General features: G+C 46.8%; 1 protein-coding gene across 1 annotated transcript in view; it reads right to left on the bottom strand.

Moving 5' to 3' along the window:
* Positions 1 to 18,641, bottom strand: part of Cdyl2 (chromodomain Y like 2) — a 203,652-nt gene that overhangs the window by 54,195 nt on the left and 130,816 nt on the right. Inside the window, exon 2 of the mRNA XM_076572188.1 lies at positions 5,807 to 6,398. Within this exon, the coding sequence (XP_076428303.1) occupies positions 5,807 to 6,398 (592 nt within the window). The remainder of the gene's footprint in view (positions 1 to 5,806; positions 6,399 to 18,641) is intronic.

The following is an 18,641-nucleotide window of genomic DNA, read 5'->3' on the forward strand; positions in this document are numbered from 1 at the left end:
AGAGAGAGAGAGAGAGAGAGAGAGAGAGAGAGAAGGAGGGAGGGAGGGAGGAAAGAGGGGACAGAGGGAGGCAGGGAGGGAGGGAGGGACAGAGAGACTCATGTATCTCTGGCTTGTTAAGTTGCCAAGGATGATCTTGAATTTCTGACCCACCTGCCTCCACCTTCAAAGCGTTACAATTACAGACACACACCACCACATTTGCTGAGGCTCTAACTCCAGACTTCACGCATTCCAGGCAAGCACTCTAAGAACTGTCATTAAGTTGTATCTTTTAATGAAATTGATCGCTTTTTCAAGGTTTGCAAATGTGAGTCAGAGAAATAGATCCCACCCCCGACCCTGGTCAGAGCATGTTTGTGGGTAACCAGGGTTTACAAAATGCTTTCCACTGCCCCGAAGTCAGGTGGGGAGTGCTTCAGAGGTCAGCTCTGGGGTCACATTGCCTGGGTCTGTCTCCTGATCCCAAATAACCTTGTACGCTTATAACCTCCGTCTGCACTTCAATAATATGAGTATACCAGCTGCCTCTCAGGGCTGCCATGAGGATCACAGAGCATCCTTTGTAAACTGCAAGACTGAGTCTTAAGACCGTCAGCCCCCTTATCCTACACCTCTCATCCAAGTTCTCAGCTCACACTTCAAAGTTTCACAAAGGCAAGAGGGAAGGTCCCGAGTGTAAGGATGGCCTCCAGTGAGGCCCCTGGCCATCACAACCATCTACATTTTCATCTGACCACCCATAGCTGATTAGTCAATGGTGGTGGTTCCCAAAGTGGGGTTCCCAGGCCAACATTACCACCTGGAACTTGTTGGAAATGTCTATATTCTGGCTCCAGCCCACACCAGGATCTGACCCATCCTCCAGGGTGCTAAGTCTGGCTCTGCCTTTGAAATGTCCCAAGTTCTCCCCACGCCTGACACTCAGTATGAGTTGCTTTGGAAAATTTTTTTGTGCATCTCAGTTCTGATCCACAGAAAAGGAAAGCAATAACCACACTGGAGAATGTGTAGGTTGAAATGAACATTCTAGACGAGAAGGCTGGGATCCTTTCAAAAGATCAATGAAGAAAAAAATGGCAAATGATGCCCATCTGTGGGGGAGGACATGCCAGGGCAGAAACGATGTTGGGAATAGTGAATCATGCAAGATTTGGGTGATAGACAGTCCTCAAGACATGGGGGAAATGATTCGTGGAAATCAAAGAACTATGGGCATGGGAATTGAGGGTCCGTGAGCACTTGGAGAGCACTGAGCAGCTATGCTTTGCTCTGGGGCTCAAGGGGAATGAGGAGACCTGCCTGGGGATGTTCCCACAGGTTAAAGCACAGGTGGGTCTGTAAAAGAACCAGGCTGTGGCCTCTGTGGATAGTCAAGACAAAGGAGTTCTCCTGGGCATAACAGGAGAGCGAGGCTCTCTAGGTGGACAGCTTCTCGGCACAACTGAAGCCTGTCTTTCTTAAGAAACAGAGCAGGGGATGGAGGGAGGAGGAGAGACAGAGACAGAAAGGAGAGAGAGAGAGAGAGAGAGAGAGAGAGAGAGAGAGAGAGAGAGAGAGAGAGAGAGAGAGAGAGAAGAGAATCCTTGTCGGAAGTGCACAGGCAAGGAAGAGACCTTTATAAAACCACGCTCTTACAAGTTTAAAATGCGAAGAACAGCTCCAGATCTAGCAGCGAGGGATCTATGAGCCATCGCTCACAACCACACACGTCCGCGGGGGCGGCCTTCCACACTCAGCTATTAAAACTCAGCGTTTGACAGGAGTGACTCACACCTGCCCCCAGTCCCCATTCATCCGATGGGGCGGAGCTCATTCTAACAAGCTCCCGAAGGGATACTGAGGCAGATGGTCCCTGGACCACAGAGTCATGTGTCACTACAAGAGAAGCATCAGAATAGAGACGGGCACCGAGCCACGGCATACACATCACAAGCTTCAGTGGGGAGAGGCGTGGTGTGAAACCAAAATGTGCCACCCACTGAAACCCTGGTTTTTGGTTTGTTCCTATAGCATAAGGAAGTCAGCAGTCAATGGGAAACAGATTATATAAGTTACTTTTCTCTAAGCAGAACTTGCCACCAAAGGAAGTAAGAGCCATATAAAAAGCAACACCCCATCCCAAAGCACTGCCATGAGGTACAGCCAGGAGCCCTCTGACCCCTTCTGCAGGGCAAAGAGGGGGAGCCCCTGGTGCTGCAACCCACTGACTATAGGGCACTCGATCCTTGGGTTTTGGTCAGGGAAGGAATAGAAGAGAAATATCCAATGCCCAACCTACATGTGACTGTAGCCCTCATCAAAGCTTCCCTCTGGCCAGAAACATGAATAGAGAAAGGTTTTGTCTCAGCACACCTCTAACTCTTCTCTGGAAAGTCCCAGAACTACAACACTTCCTGTATTGGGTCTTGTCTATGAATCTCAGACTGCTCTCTTTGGCAAGAATTCTGCCTCCCCTTTCCTGAGTTCTTGACAGATCTGGATAATAAGCTAGTTGTAACAAAAGTGTTAAGCGATGATTGTGTCTAGGGGCATTTTTCACACTAGTGACTACAGAAGACTTGTATGTAAATATGGTAAAGCCAGTCCATGTCCTACACATGACTTAGTTTACAGAGTCAGCTTTGGGTACCTTACTCAACTAACAGCCAGAGGCCACTAGCTTAGCAGACAGTAGATTGTAAGTTATGAAGGATGAATGCCTTATTCCTCATTTCATCTCTCTACTCTAGCACCTAGCAGGGCAGTGGTCCTGAAGAGAGACCCTCCAAGAATGAGAATTGAATTAAAGAGTGCCAGTGCCTGATGGGAAACGACATCACCCTCTCATCCTGGTACAAAGACTGAAACACAGAAGTCACTGAGGCACCTGTTAAGATCTAGTCTTCTGGACTCCATCCAAGACTCAGTACATCAGATGCTGTGGGATCTGCCTACATTTGTCACAGGTACCCAGGGGATATTACACACATGAAATATAAGACCAACAGCCTTATCCTCATGGGAGCTTGTGGGCACTAACACGAAAGGATGTAATTAAGCAAAAAGTTTGGAACAGCCACAAACACAATAGAGGTGGGCGGCTTCTTCCTCTCCATCCCAGCTGGGGCCCTTGGATGTGTGAATACATATTATCTGAGGAAGGTGGGAAGACAAGAGACCAAGGAGGAGGATGGTCCAGAATAGCTACAAACTCTCAGAGACTTCAGAAGATGGGCCATGCTAGCTTCCCAGATGATGGAGTACTGAGCCCCATCAGCATCAATGGGTCAGTTTCTCAGATGATGGAGTACTGGCCCCCATCAGCACCATCGGGTCATCATTCAGGGTAGCTCAACAGAGAGCAAACGGCTAGTGGTTCTACTCCACTGTAGAAAGAAGCATTGGGGAAGAGACCCTCCTTCTGTGCCACACACTGCTGTCTGGCAGTCGGGCAGCAAACCATCTTCCCTGATGCTCCTCCTCACTCTTGGGGAAGCTGCAGGTCTGGCAGGGGGTGTCAGCGGCTCAGCTGCTGGGATCCTGCCCAGGCTCCTGTGCCTGTACCCTGAGAGCCTAAGAGGCTTCTTCCCGTTGCCACCCTTCCTGCATCGACAGGGGATCCTGCAACTGCTGGCAGCTGTCACGGGAACATCAAACGTGCATGTTGATGCCAAGCCTCATTTACACAAGCTATTTCTCCCCCAAGAGATGAATCTTTAAAACAAACAGCACTTCCATATGCTAGAGGCACAGTACATCAGCACTGGGGATCCCCAGACAGAAGCATGAGTCAGGCTGGGGCAGACACCTAAATAAATCGTGTTAGGATGAAATTCCTCTCTGGAGCAGGAGGAACTTCTAAGTGATGGCTCAGGTCCCTCCAAAGACGGCAAGCTCTCCCCGAAAGGAGCGTTCTCAGAATGGTCCAGACCCCACACTCAGCATCATCACTGACACGCACTGGCCTCATGACCCAGCCAGCTGCACCAACTGCGTCCCAGCATCCCTGTTCATACATACTCTCATTCCATCAGGGACATCTGAGGACCCTGCACATTGGGCACGGATTCTTGTGTGCCCATTAAGTATTTTCTGAAGCCCCTGAGGCCTGGGGCTCTGATCCTCAAAGATGAAGACGCTGCCTGTGGGGATATACAAAGGTGTTCGAGAAAGGAGGCGGCATGAAACGGGAACACACAGCTTGTCCAAAGACACAGGCCACTAAGGTCTCTGCTGAGGAGCAATCTAGCCACTGAGGAAGTCTCAGCATGGGAAGCTGAAGTCACCCAGGTCACGGCCTCCTCCTTTAATTCTGCTTCCGGAGACTGTAGGAGGGAGGAAGCCCACCATCTGATGTGAGTCGTACACAGTCTGCATTGCTTCCCAGAGAAGAAAAGAGCAGGCAAGAGAGCCGGCACAGGATGGGGTTGTAACTACATTTAGGACCCACGATGGTCTGGGTGTTGGGTTCCCCCCCCTCTCCTGAAAGTCATAGCTGGCAACTTAATTCCTCATGTAGCAGTATCAAGAGGCAGAACCTGCAGGAGGTGATGAGGTCATAAGAACTCTACCATCCTGAATGGCTTCAGGCCAGCCTGGGTGACAGTGTGAGTTCAAGGCAAGCCTGGTCTAAGAGACTTTATAAAGAAATTAAATAAAGAAACATGAAAGGAGTTATGCTGTCCTATCCACCAAGTAAGCACACAGCTAGAAATCATGTTCCATCTATGAGGAACATCCCTCATCAGCCCTGACTCTGTTGCCCCCTCTGTCTTGGACTTCCCATTTACTAGAACTGTGAGAATTAAGTTTCCATGGTGACCCAGTCTCAGGCCATAATACAGACATGAAGCCCATCACCTATGCTGTGACACCAGAGGGGAAGGCATCTCCCATCATATGCTGGTGTGGCAAACTCCACCTGGAAATAGGGTGGGAGGGAGGGAAGCCCCCAGGCGCCCCCCTCTCTGGGCACTATAAGACCACAAGCAAAGGCTGTGAGTGAGATGCAGGGGAGGTGCTGGTCCTCTGGGGATCACTCCTTTGTCCTGAGGTGTAAGAACTCTTAAGCTGCCTTCAGGGATGTGGATCTGGTGTGGTGACCATGGCTGTGGGTGTCCTGCAGCGTAGTAGGGAATCTTTTCCTTTTTTCCTTTTCTGTAATTAACAGTATGGAGGATTGGATGCCCCCTAGCCATCTTGGCATTACAGGATCTCACTAAGTGGCTCAGGCTGGCCACGAACTCAACCTGTAGCCTGGAGTGACCTTAAATTTACAATCCTCCTGCCTCAGCCTCCCAGGTAGCTAGGACAGCAGGCCTGGAGGTAGTTAAGCCTGTCGCTTTGTAACCATCACAGGCCCCACCTGCACATCTGTGGCCTGGCATTCCCACATGCAAAGGTACATAATAACCAACATAGGCATGGGGTCGAGTTTACATAGCCCTGACATGAAAAACAAAGGCAGTGTTAACAAGCAGCTAAGAGTCAAAGACAGGAAGGAGGTGGGAGGCATTATGGGTCTCCCAAGGTTGAAAGAAAAATCATACCAAGGAACTAGACAAGTAGATTGGTTGGCAGAGTGCTTGCCTAACATGCATAATGCCCTGTGTTCCACCTTTACCTAAGCCAGGATATAACAGTGCCTGCCCATAATCCCAACACTCAGGAGGTAGAGGCAGGAGATAGGTAGGTCAAGGCCATTCTAGAATACTTAGTGAGTTTGAGTCTACCCTGGGCTAACCTAGGATCCTATTTCAAGCAACAATGACAAAATTGCTGGCCACAGCCAAAACCAACCCCGAGAGAAAGAAAAGCCACAAACCAACTCCGTTCTCCACCAGTGCAGAGTGGGTCCCATCACAGTCACTGGCATCCTGCTCTCCAACCTGGTCATTCAAATCCAAATCTGGTTGATGGGACCCATTTCCGAAGTGGGATTCGTCCTTCTCGGAGCCAGCGTCTCCGTTCTCCAAGCCGTTCTGAGTCTTCTTCAGGGGCATGATTTGCAAGCCACTGGGCGTAGTCCTATAAGACACAGTCTTAGCAGCCCTGTCTCCAGCCCCAGGGGCCTTTCCTGAAGACCCCTTCTTGGGCCTGGACAGGGGAGAGTTGATGCGCTTCCGCTTGTGGGAAGTTGATTTGCTCTTCCCGGGCTCCAGAGGCCTGTGGGGGAGTCTCTCCACTGGCGGGCTGCGGTTGTCACGAAGGAGCTTAGAGGCTCCAGCCTGCTTCCCTGACTTCACCCTCTTGTCCTTGGACACATGCAGGCCATTGAACTCATCAATAAACTCCTCACAGTGCAGGAGGTGATGCTCCGGCTCCCACGTGTCCTCGGTGCTGCCATAGCCTTTCCATCGGATAAGATATTCCCATTTCCCCTTCTTGTTCTTCCTCTTGTCCACAATCCTTTCAACCTGGGAATGCAAAACAGGAGAGTGAGAAATAAGACATAACAACCCACTTTCCAAAATGCCTCAGGCCATCTTAGGTCCAGGTACAGATGGACAGGCAAACACCGAGTCCCTGCTAACATCAGCTAGAAGGGCCCCCAAGACCCAAGCTAGAAATTTTAGAGTGGAAAATTACTAACAGTAAAGCTTGCCTGATGACCTGCAGACATGTCAAGTTCATGCATTTGAGAAGCTTTAAGACAGACAAGGATGTGCAATGTAGAGATGAAGCCATGTGGAGTTCTTGTTGAGAAACAGACAAACGTTAGGTGGCAGGTGATGTGTAAGATTGTACCTCCCTGGTGACTTGGCTTTAAACGAAAGCCTTGTTTGTGTCCAGGCTTATAAAAGACTGTCCCATGCACTCCCGCAGAACTCTTGCACTTGGCCTGGGTGGCGGCCAACTTCACAAGGTCATAAATCGCCAAGCCTCTGCTGCTCTGAGACTGCAGTGCTTGCTATTCTGAGTGGGGGTCTTTGTTCCAGTCCACCCCAGGCAGGAGGAGCAACGTAACACTCCCAGGAGTGCTAGGGAGAGAGCTGGCTTGTTTCGGAACACAGCTGAAGGATCGGGGTTTTATTTAGCTGAAGAACACCTGCCTTGCAACTAGGAGGCCCTGGGTTTGATTCTGCAGTCCTGTTACTCCCACTCAAAACTAAAACATCACAATCATGACCGTGTTCCATGGTGCCTCTTCAGGCTATACCCCACTGAAAGCATCCACATACCCACCCTCATTTACTCTTGTTGAAATTGCAGTACAGGCTTTCTCTAGAGATTCTTATTGTAAGGGCTGCAAAGTGGACTTTGAAAGACCCATCTGACAAAGACTTCTACTCTTAGGGTGAAGGGAGGAGGGGACTGGACCTGCCTCGACTGAATCTACCAGGCTGAGCTGAATCCCCCGGGGAGTCCTTGCCCTGGAGGAGATAGGAATGGGGGGTGGATTGGGAGGTGGGGGAGGAAGGAGAACAGGGGAATCCATGGCTGATACATAAAATTAAATTAAATTATAAAATTTTTTAAAATAATAAAAAAGTAATATTAATTGAGCAATTATACATATGGCATCACACTAGTTTCTCTTTGTGATATCATTGCTATTTTATATAATAAATCTTTTTAAAAAGATTTTTGTATTTATATGTATGTATGTGTAGGTAGGGGTAGTGCATGTGTGGAGCACACATGGAGGCCAGCAGAGGGTCTAGCTGGAGCTGAAGTCACAGGTGGTAGTGAGCTACCTGATCTGAGTGTTAAGAACCAAACCCAGGTCCTCTGCAAAGGCAGTCAGTACATGCTCTTAAATGCTGAGCCATCTCTTTGGTCCCTGTAAAATAAACCTAATGTACATCTTTCATTAACATACACTACGCATTTCTGGACACTGTACGGAATGACAGCCTGAGGACCTGCCTATCACGTTTTCTCCTGACATCCCAATAAGGTAAGCCTCTTCTCTGTCCCCACTTTATGGTGAGGACACTAGGGCACAGAGACAAGTCACTTAACTCCTGGAGCTGCTCAGGAAAGATCTGGGGTTGGAACAACTCTCACCCTGAACATTATCTCTCAATCCCTATAGCAGGCTAGCCTTCTCAGCGGCAAGAATTTTTCACAATGGACAAGATGGATTTGCATCAGCCAAGGTGGGTTCTCCCCGGTGCAGCATCCCCAGCTGCTACCCAGGAGTGCAGCATGGAGGCAGAGAGAGGAGTACAGCACGTGTTGAGAGACCGCTGGGTGCCAGGCATACTGCCATGGGCAGCATTATTATCCTCTTGCCTGGCAGGGGAAGAGACTGGGTGTACTGGTTAGGGCTCCTGTTGCTGTGATAAAGCACCTCAACCTAAAGCAACTTGGGAAAGAAACGGTTTCTTTCAGGCTACAACTCAGGTCACAGTCCATCACCGAGGGACATCAGGGCAGGAACTCAAGGCAGGAGCTGAAGCAGAGGCCATGGAGGAACGCTGCTGACTGGCAGCAATTTCGTTTTCTATGGCTCCCCCAGCCTGTTTTCCTATACAACTCAAACCCATCTGCCCAGAGTTGGCACCATCCATGGTGGGCTGGGCCCTCCCACCTCAATTGTTAATCAAGCACATGCCCTACAGATTTACCTACATTCCAGTCTTAAGGAGGCGTTTCCTCAATTCAGATACCTTCTTCCTATATACGTCTAGGTATATGTCAAGTTGACAAAAACCAACCAGGACACAGTACATGAGGTAACTTGCCCAGGAGCATAAGCCAGGCGATAGGAGAGGTGGGTTTGGACATACTGTCCATGTCTAAGCTACCTGCTACTATCTAGAAACACATCCCCTCATATTGCACAGATAAACACAGTCAGGGTAATATTGGGTCTGTGCTAATAGCTGATGTATCAAAGTAAAGGGTCATTTTTATTAAAAAAAAATTAAACATTTATTTATTCATTATTGGAGGTTGCATATGCCACTGTGTACATGTGGAAGTCAGAAGGCAGCTTGCAGGAATTAATTCTTCTTCCACCACGTGGGGTCCAGGGATCAAACATGAGTCACTAGGTTTGATGGCAAGTTTCTTTACCTGATGAGTCATCTTGAGCAACATAAGCCAAGGGTACTTTAAGAGTTCATTTACTACCCTTTCAACCTCATTATCCACTTGAATTTGGCTTTGCCCGTGGTGGCTGGTCAACGTGCAAAGAATGAGTGTCTGCAGAGTGCTCAGCTCTAATGGAGACATCTGCATCACACTTCCTCCCCCTAAGGCTCAAGAATCACCACAGACAAGGGGGCAGAAGCTAAGAGATAGAGGTTGGAGAGGAAGTTGAGAGAAACAGTGTCCTCTAGACACAACAGACCCACTGTGCTCACAAACTCACATAGCTGTGACTGCCTACACAAAATCAAGCCAGTCAACGTTCCAGCATGGGAGAGGGGGACGGGGTTCACAAGACTCCCCAGCTAAGGAGCTGCTGACAGTTGATGGATTCTGGGGAAGGGAGTTGGTTTTCTGTAAGGGCGTGACTCCTGGTAGGGTGACCAAGCTCTGATGGAAGGCCCACACCCATTTACATATGGGTGGCATGAACTGGACTCAGTAGTTCTGAAACGGAGAGTGAGAAAGTACTAAGTTGGGAAGATGGAAGATAAGGAGGATCTTGGAGGACTTAAGGAGGGGGGAGATCAAAATATATTTTATGATTGTATGAAATTCTCAAGAATTAATAAAAGTATATATCTGTTTTAAATGTGTTGGTGCATGCCGTTAGTCCCAGCAGTGGGGACGCTGAGATAGGCAGATCTCTGTGAGTTTGAGGCTCGTTTAGTCTATATAAAGAGCTCTATCTTACAACCCCCATGAAAAAAATTTAAAAACACTGTATTCAAACATATTTCTTTTGTCGTTGTTGTTTCTTTTGGTGCTACTGGAGACTGGACTCAGGACCCAGGACCTTGTGAATGCTAAGTAAGTGTTCTCTCATGCAAAAACGCCCCTACTCTTCACCCATACGTTTCAGGGTCTACACAATACATTTACAGGATGTAATTCTGATTCACTTGCACTGAACTACAAGACTGTACTCCTGAAACTTACAAAAGAGAAGACAGGAGGGACAGGCAGGTGCAGTGAGAGCTCTAGCTGTTGCCGTTGTAAAGTAATAGATATAAGCGGCCCCCTAAATGACTCTGCGTGTTTACAGATTGAAATTTTGTGAACTGGGATCATCTCCCTGGTGATTAACATGTAACAGAAACAATTGAAAATAACGAGGTGGCTTTTACTGCTCTGCCTTAATAAATATAGATCTAGCTAGGTCACACCTCCTCCTTATAATACTGCCTCTTGGACAATTTTAACTGATTACTTAATTGAGTCACCTTTATTTAAATTCACCATTTTCTATTACAATTTCCCTCCTTACGAGACTCTGTTTTGGATGCATTTCATAAATCACACAAACTCAACAGTTTTTTAAAAATAAAACTGAGATCAATTCATCCTGTACCCAACCTGTGGGGTCAAAGGTACTGCTGGTCAATTATAATGACACTTCAGAAAGCTCTGAGGGTTTCTGAAAGAGCCTGAAGCCTTGCTTCCTTTGAGGACATTATGGGGAGAGACTCTGTGCCACTGACAGAATAGGAAGAGGGAACAAGCAGCCTCGCGGTGTCTGGAATGGCAACATGCCCAAGGACACCAGCCTGGACTGTCACCAGAAAATACACAGCTCTTGAGAGCTAAGGGGTGCTTAATAGAATGGAGGTCTCTGCTCTAGAAAGCATAGGTTTGGCTCCTGCAGTGAAGGGATTCCTCCCCCAGATAAGGCAGAAGACAACGTTTCACAGTGGGTAGACGTGCAGGTGGGTGGGTAGAGGGATGATAAGTGAATTATGATGGATGATAGATAGATGGATAGACAGATAAATGAAAGGGAAGATGAATGCATGGATGGATGGGTACAGGTGGGTAGATGATAAATGGAAAGCATGATTAAATGGATAGATGATGGATAGATGGGCAAATAGGTGGATGGATGGATGGACGAATGCATGGATGGATGAGTAGCTGGCTGAACGACAGCTGGTTGGGTAGATTGATGATGGCTGGCTGGATGGATGATGGATGGATGGATGGATGGATGGATGGATGGATGGATGATGGATAGATGGATGGATGGAGGATGGATGGATGGATGGATGGATGGATGGATGGATGGATGAGTAGCTGGCTGAACAATGGCTGGTTGGGTAGATTGATGATGGATGGATGGATGGATGGATGGATGGATGGATGGATGGATAAATCCATGGAAGGATGACTAGACAGCTGGCAAGTGAAGGAATTGGCAGAAGGTTGAGCTCATGAAATGATGAGCAGATGGATGGATGGCAGTCACATTAAAATGAAGTTAGCATAATATTAAGAACAAAGGCTTTAGAACAAGACCCTCTTGGTTAAATCCCTTATTAAACCCTATTATGTATTCCTAAGCACATTGATAAATGTCTTTGGGCCTACGGTGACTCATATAGCAAGGAGCAAGGAAGAAGTAACTGGCCCATTTCATTGGGTGGTTGTGGACAATATACAAATAGAAGTTTTCACATTCCACAATAGAAGTTACTTAATCTTGTATAGCCTCCTATGACCACAACACTTGCTGGTGTCTATGACCAGAATGTTTCCCCACCTTGCACAAAATGACCTCAAGTGACAATCAGTTCCTTCCCAAAGAGAAGAGAGTGTCTACCTACTTGAATAAATCCTTTCAAGTACAGGCAGTGGCTGCACACAGCAGTGCTGCTCTACAATCCAGGAGCTGTCGGGAAGGGTGCAGAGTCTAGATGGCTGAAAGCCACACTGGAGGGGGAGCTAGTTCTGTTCTCTTCAAGTTACTGAGGGTTTCAACAGACCACTGCTTGCACCACTGTCCCACCCACAAAGCCACTGGATACATAAACTACCTCAATGCCAGCTACAAAGAGAATCAATGGTATCATCCCTAGTAGCTTGTTGTTTAAAGGGGAAAAAAACTGCCAACCTCTATCCCTATGACTGGAAACTTGTCCAATCACTCTAGACCTCAGTTTCTCCATCTGAAACAGACTTAACAATCTCAGTACCGACAGGACTGTGAGGAGGAGTGGAAGGACCCCAATACACAAAAACACCTTCAGAAGCCCACAGTACCTGGAAATGGAAAGGGACTGGTCTCCTGTGCATTAAGCCAGTAGACAGAACTGCTTTCCATGGCTTCGTCTGGTGTTTAGAACAAAAAAGAAAGGTACTTTTCGGGTTTTGAAGAAAAATTGCTCTTTCTGAAAGACAAAAATGCCTCCAGGGAACTCGGGGGGGAAAGATGATCCCAAGCATCTCACTGTATTTTGGTCACTGTCACCTCTGGTGACTCACCCTCCTTCCCTATGTGCCTGTGTTGGCTCCTCTTCCAGGAAGACTCTCAGACCAACCTTGATGCTTCTTTCTCTGCTGCTGAGGCTCATGTCACCTGAACTTGACCTTGCCTGTGATTACATTTCCTACCTGAGACATCTTTCTTTTCTAGAACCCCTCCCACCCACCTCTGTCCTGTCTCCCAACTCCTCACACCTTCTGACAACAGAAGTGTGACCCTTATCTGGGCAATTCCATCTCCTAACACTTCACCTACCTGTACAGGTCATCAGCATCATCTAGAGCTCATTCCTTGCAAACGGAAGAATTGTCAATGCAATCTCCTCGTGCTTATATGCACTCACAAACACGTGAATGGTATTAAAAGAGTTGACATGCTCACACCCCCACAGGCTTCTTTTTTCCTGAGATGAGCAACATGAGATGCTGAACTATTCCTTAGGGTTCAACTAAATTGTTAATTAACATTTACACTCTCTGATCCCAGATAACTTGAGACGATGCTACTGCAGCTGGGGGGTAGGGAGGTCCTGATGCAATCATTACCTGTGTCCCAGTGACCCCAGGATGACTGTCCCATTAGGAATAATAATGATGGCAGTCCCAGGAATTACATTAATCACTAATAATGTGTCTATCTCATCTCTGTGCCCACTCTTTCAGCGTGGTATCATTCTCGCCATTTGACAAGTGGGGAGACTGAGGCTCAGGGAAGATGGTGACTTCTTTGTGCCACATATCCAATAGGTGGTTACTCAAGATTTGAACTCAAGGTCACTGGACTCCATAACCAGCAGGAAGTTACTGGACAAACATCAACTCTGTGGACCATCGATATTCAGAGAGAGGCATGAAGAAGGCAAGCACTTCACAGATGTGACTCACTGGATGGATCATTGTGAACAGAGACACATATGTCCAGCAGAAAACCACAGAGCATGGAGAGTGCCAGGAGATGTGTAAGAAGGAATGAGGAAAGAGGGTAGAAGAGGAAGTTAAGAGGGTAGACACAGACAGAGGCAGAGAGGTGAACTTTCCTCAGATGAATTTCTGGGAAGAAAGAAGCTAGACGGGGCTAAAAGAAGCTAAAAAAAGGAGAAAACTTAGATCCAGGTGACACCCACGAGGGGCCACCCATTGTGCTTCTCAGCCTCCTACTACCAGGCAAACACAATAAGAGCAATGGCTGACATACATGATCCCAACGTATTAACTAATTTCATCTTCAAAACAACCCAGTGAGATGATTTTATTTTCTCTTTTATAGAGGACAAAATGAGGCTCCTGGAAGTTAAAGACCATGCACAGGCTCTACCTCTGATAAGCATCACAGAGCTCAGAACGGTCCACAGTACTTTGGCTTCAGGCCCCACCTTTTCAATGGATGCCTTACACATACCCCACATTGTGTGCGGTGGGCCCAACCTGAGAAGGCCAATAGAGCTTTTCTCTCCGTGCATGCCAAGGTTACCCACACACCTGTGGCACCTTTATATCATAAAAATTAGCTTCCCAGTCTTGACACTCCTGGGAATTTCCAACATGCCCTGTAGGCCCCTCTCCCTAATCCTCGATCACTTTCCCCATCCCAGGTTTTCCCTTCAACCCTAGATCCCTTGTCCCCCATCCCCCACCCCCGGAAAAGTAGAAGAGAAAACTATAATCTCTCCATTACCCAGGATCCCCTACCAAAAACTTTCCAGACTCTTGAAGGCATTGCTTCCCAGCACACAGGACTGGCCTTGGCCTCTGAGAGCAAAGAACAGGGTCGACGAAAGATAAAGAGTGATGTCCCTTAGGCAGGCCACCAGAGTAGCCATCCCTGGATAGAAATATAACTCATTCCCTTGATCCCACAGGGACATTTTTCTCTCTTTTACATTTTTGTATTTTTAATCCACATGGTAGAGAACACTTCACTATTTTTAAACAAAGTGCTTTTGAGGGTCTCCTTCCCCATCTCTCCCACCTTACCATCCCGTTTCTCCGCTGGAGCCCCATCCCCGATTCTTTCCCTCTTTCGTGTCCCATGTGTTCCTTTGCCCACTCCCACACTTCCTTATCATCCCCTCTCTGTCTGATTTCTAGACATTTAGGCTTTACCCACACTTACCCATGATCGCATATAAACATGAATATGTTATAAATGAGGGTTTTCATATGGTGAAAAATCTGCTGGTTTTGTCTGGTTTAGTTACAGTCACCTCAGCTGAATATTACTCTTTCTAGATCCATCCATTTTCCAGCAAAGTTCTTTATGTGCTTTTCTTTACAGCTGCATAATACTCCATTACATATATGTACCACATGTTCTCTATTCACTCATCTGTTGATGCACATCTAGGCTGGTTCCATTTCCTATCTCTTATGAACATAGCAGCAATAAACATGGATGTGTGAGTGTCATGTGGTAGGAGGTAGAGTCCTTTAGGGATATATATGCTTAGGAATGGCATAGGTGGGTCATATGTCTGCTCTATTTTTTTTTGAGAAATCTACATACTGATTTTCATATGGTTGTAATAATTTGCAATCCTGCCAGCAGTGATTTAAGGGATCCTTGTTTCCAACATGGACCTCTCTTTTTGAATCCTGTCAATATCCTGGGACAGCTCCCTTAGGGTACAAACACAATGAAATGAGCTCTTCAAGAAAAAAGGGTCATGGAAAGTTCTGGAAGCAACTGCCCACTTTGGTGTGTCAGTTAGAGAGTATCCCAGTTGGAGAAAAAGTCAGGAAGAACGTGGTCTACCCAGCAACACCATCCTGGAAAGATGGCTGCTAGACCAAGACACTTGACCCAGACCCAAGTAAATCAAACTTGAGTCCAGGTGAGGTCTGACCTGGAGGTTCCCTGGCAGCCAAATGATAAAGGTGATCGAGGGGTCTCCACAATCTTCTAATGGGAACCCTACCCTACAGAAGCCTGGCTTTCATCAGGAACACACAGACTCATAGAAATGTCTAAAACATGAACATGGCCAAAACCCAAAACTCTCCAGAAAGCCACATTAATGAGGCATCCCACTATATGCTCTCAGTGGGCATGGATGGTGTTTTCCATTACTGTAAAAAAAAAAAAAATAAGACCTCTATACTCAAAGGGGACAGATGACAAAAACAAAATTGACAGACTGAGAAGGAAAGAGATATGAAGGAAGAATCACTTACATGAAGAAAGGGGTCAAGTAACCAAGAGAAGAAAAGCCTGAGAAGGTAGATAATCCCACAGGAACCAGGAAGTGCCAAAATCAGGCAGTAAACCAACTGATGGCGTCAACTGCAGCCTCACCCAGCTCCCCAGGATTACAGTGGGGACAGTCACTCATTTTAAAGAAAATATCCATGAAAATGAGGCTAGGCATCCAGAAGAGCTTACAGAGGTCCAACCACCATTAGTGGAGGAAAATGAGACAGAAATGCTAATCAAGGCATAAGAGGGAAAAAATCTCTATGTCCAGAGTCTGCAAGTCCAGAAGTGTGCTCAGTGGTGGTGGTGGGAGAGAGAGGAGGAGGAATGTGAAGACTGTTTCTCACCTTACAAAGCATCTTCATTTCAACAAGCTAAACCCTGTTCTGTCACATGACAACCCTCCTCCATCCGGAAGAGCAGTTTGGGGGAATGCTAAACACAATATACAATGAAGAAACAAATACTGAGCTGGAGAGATTGCTGCAGAACATACCTTTGCACTGTGTGAAGATGTGTCACTGTGATTGGTTTAATAAAGAGCTGAATGGCAAATAGCTAGGCAGGAAGAGGTTAGTTACGAGGGACTTCTGGGAACAGAGAGGTCTCAGGGAAGAAGAAAGGCGGAGTTGCCACCCAGACTGAGAGGAAGCAAGATATGTGGGAAGAGAGGTAAAAGCCACGAGCCATATGACAGCATGTAGATAAATAGAAAAGGGTTAATTTAAGTTATAAGAGACAGTCAGGAACAAGCCTAAGCTATAGGCTGAACTTCCATAATTAATAATGTCTCTGTGTCATGATTTGGGGGCTGGTGGTCCAAAAAAGCCTGTTTACAGGAGCTGGCGTGGTAGACAAAACATTTGTTGTGCAAATTCAAGGATATGGCTTTGGATCTTCAGCACTGTTATAAAGCCAGTTTCTAGGTGTGCTGGAACACACCTGTAACCCCAGTTCTATGAGGTAAAGGGGGAGAGGCAGAGGAATCCCAGGGCTTGCTGCACAACCTGCCTAGCCAAAATGGCAAGTTCCAGGTTCAGTGAGAGACCATGTCTCAAAAAATAAGATGAAGAGTCATATACAAAGACACCCAACATTGATACTTACACACACACACACACACACACACACACACACACACACACGGGGACAAACACTGTGAACTATAATATTCTTAACTACTGGTTAAGTAGTCTTCTGAGGCAAAGGATAAGGATCTTATCTCATGTTTTAGGGAGCAAAATGTAAATGACTCACTTTCAAAAACATGGCTCAAATTTATACTTCAAAAACTGATTTACAACATAAACCCTACAACTTCATGGGGGTGGAGAGGGGCAGCAAGACCAAGACATATGACTTGAGTTCACACCCTGGAACCCATATGGCAGAAGGAGAGAACCGATTCCTGCAAGTTGTCCTCTGATCTCCATGTACACACACACACACACACACACACACACACACACACACACACACACACATAAATAAATAAATAAATAAATAAATAAATAAATGTAAATTTAAACTCAAGAAGGCACAGGAAGGAGATGCCCTCCTGTGCTCTCTGTTGCTGTGATAAACACCATGACCAAAATCAAGTTAGAGGAAGAAAGGATTTATTTCACCTTACAACTCCCAGGGCACAGTCCAATGAGGGACTTCAAGGCAGGAACTCAAGGCAGGAACCTGAGGGCAGGAACCGAAGGTCATAGAGAAATGCTGCTCACCATGGCTTACAGTACCCCCTGCCCAATGATGACATTTCCCACAGTGGGCTGGGTCCATCCAGGTCAATCATTAAAGAAAGAAAGAAATGCCCCCATGCACTTGCCAACAGGCAATCTGATGGAGGCATTTCCTCAACTGAGGCTCCCTCTGCCCCGATGACTCTAGTTTGTGTCAAGCTGATATAAACTACACAGCCCAGGAGATATGCACACACATATGTGGAGTGGTGAGAAAGAAGATGCAGTGAGACCCAGAGTTCCGTCTACTACGTCTGGAGGATGAGACGAGCAGAAGCAAAGGCAAAGCAACTCTCAAAGGACCGCTTCAACAACAGTGCCCAGATACAACGCCAGAACAGCACGTGATTTCAAAACCACAGTCAGACAACAAACACAGGAAATGGTCTAGAAGAAGCTGGGGACACAGCTCCCTCAATAAAATGTAAGCATGAGGATCTGAGTTCAAATCCCCAGCATCCACTAAAAAGGCTGGCACAGCATGCTCCTGTGCTCTCATCCACCTGGGGAGGTGGAAACAGGAGCATGCCTGGGACTCAGAGGCCAGGTAGCCTAGCCAAAACATCACGTCCCAGGTTCACTGAGACATCCGTCTCAAAAAAATAGGGTAGGGAAGTGGCTGAGAAAGACATACCCGACAGTGATGTCTAGCTGCCATATGCATACACATGCACACACCCATGTGCACATACATGTATACACACATCCATACACACATATGCACATACGCTCATGTGTACACACATGAAAGCACACTCAAACACACACTTGCACACAATGTACGTAGACACAAAGAACGTGGTTTTACACCGTGAAGAGTGAGGAGCCAGCGTCTACCTTCTGTATCCTTTCACTGGTGAAGCCTGCCCCACACTGGGAATGTATCTCAGTGGATGAATGCTCACCTAGACTGTGCAAGGCCTGGGTTTCCATCTAAGAAAGATGTTTGCACATATTTTGAAAAGGGGGACCTCTGCCTTCAGGAAAAGCAAATATATCCACAAAATGACAAGAACAATAATAGCATTTTTCTTTGGAGCAGACAGAAAACCGAACAAGGAAATATGTTCAAAAGTGAATAAACTGTATTATGTGCACGCGGGAGACACTAGTCAAAGAACAGGAAATTGAGAAGTGTAGCCTCTAGGAGCATGGGTACAGATACCATGCTGATTCCAAGAGGCACATCTGAGAGACAACACCAGGCAAAACTCAGCTCCAGGAGCAGTCTCATTGAGGACAGAGTGGGGCAGGTGGAGCAGCATGCTGGAGACAGTGAAAAGAGCCACCAAACAATTTTCTAAAATGTAGAAACAGTCTCCAACCTAACCACCGTTGTGAGACGGACATCTGTCAGTCACTCT

Source organism: Peromyscus maniculatus, chromosome 5 (genome assembly GCF_049852395.1).
Source record: "Peromyscus maniculatus bairdii isolate BWxNUB_F1_BW_parent chromosome 5, HU_Pman_BW_mat_3.1, whole genome shotgun sequence".
NCBI lineage: Eukaryota > Metazoa > Chordata > Mammalia > Rodentia > Cricetidae > Peromyscus > Peromyscus maniculatus.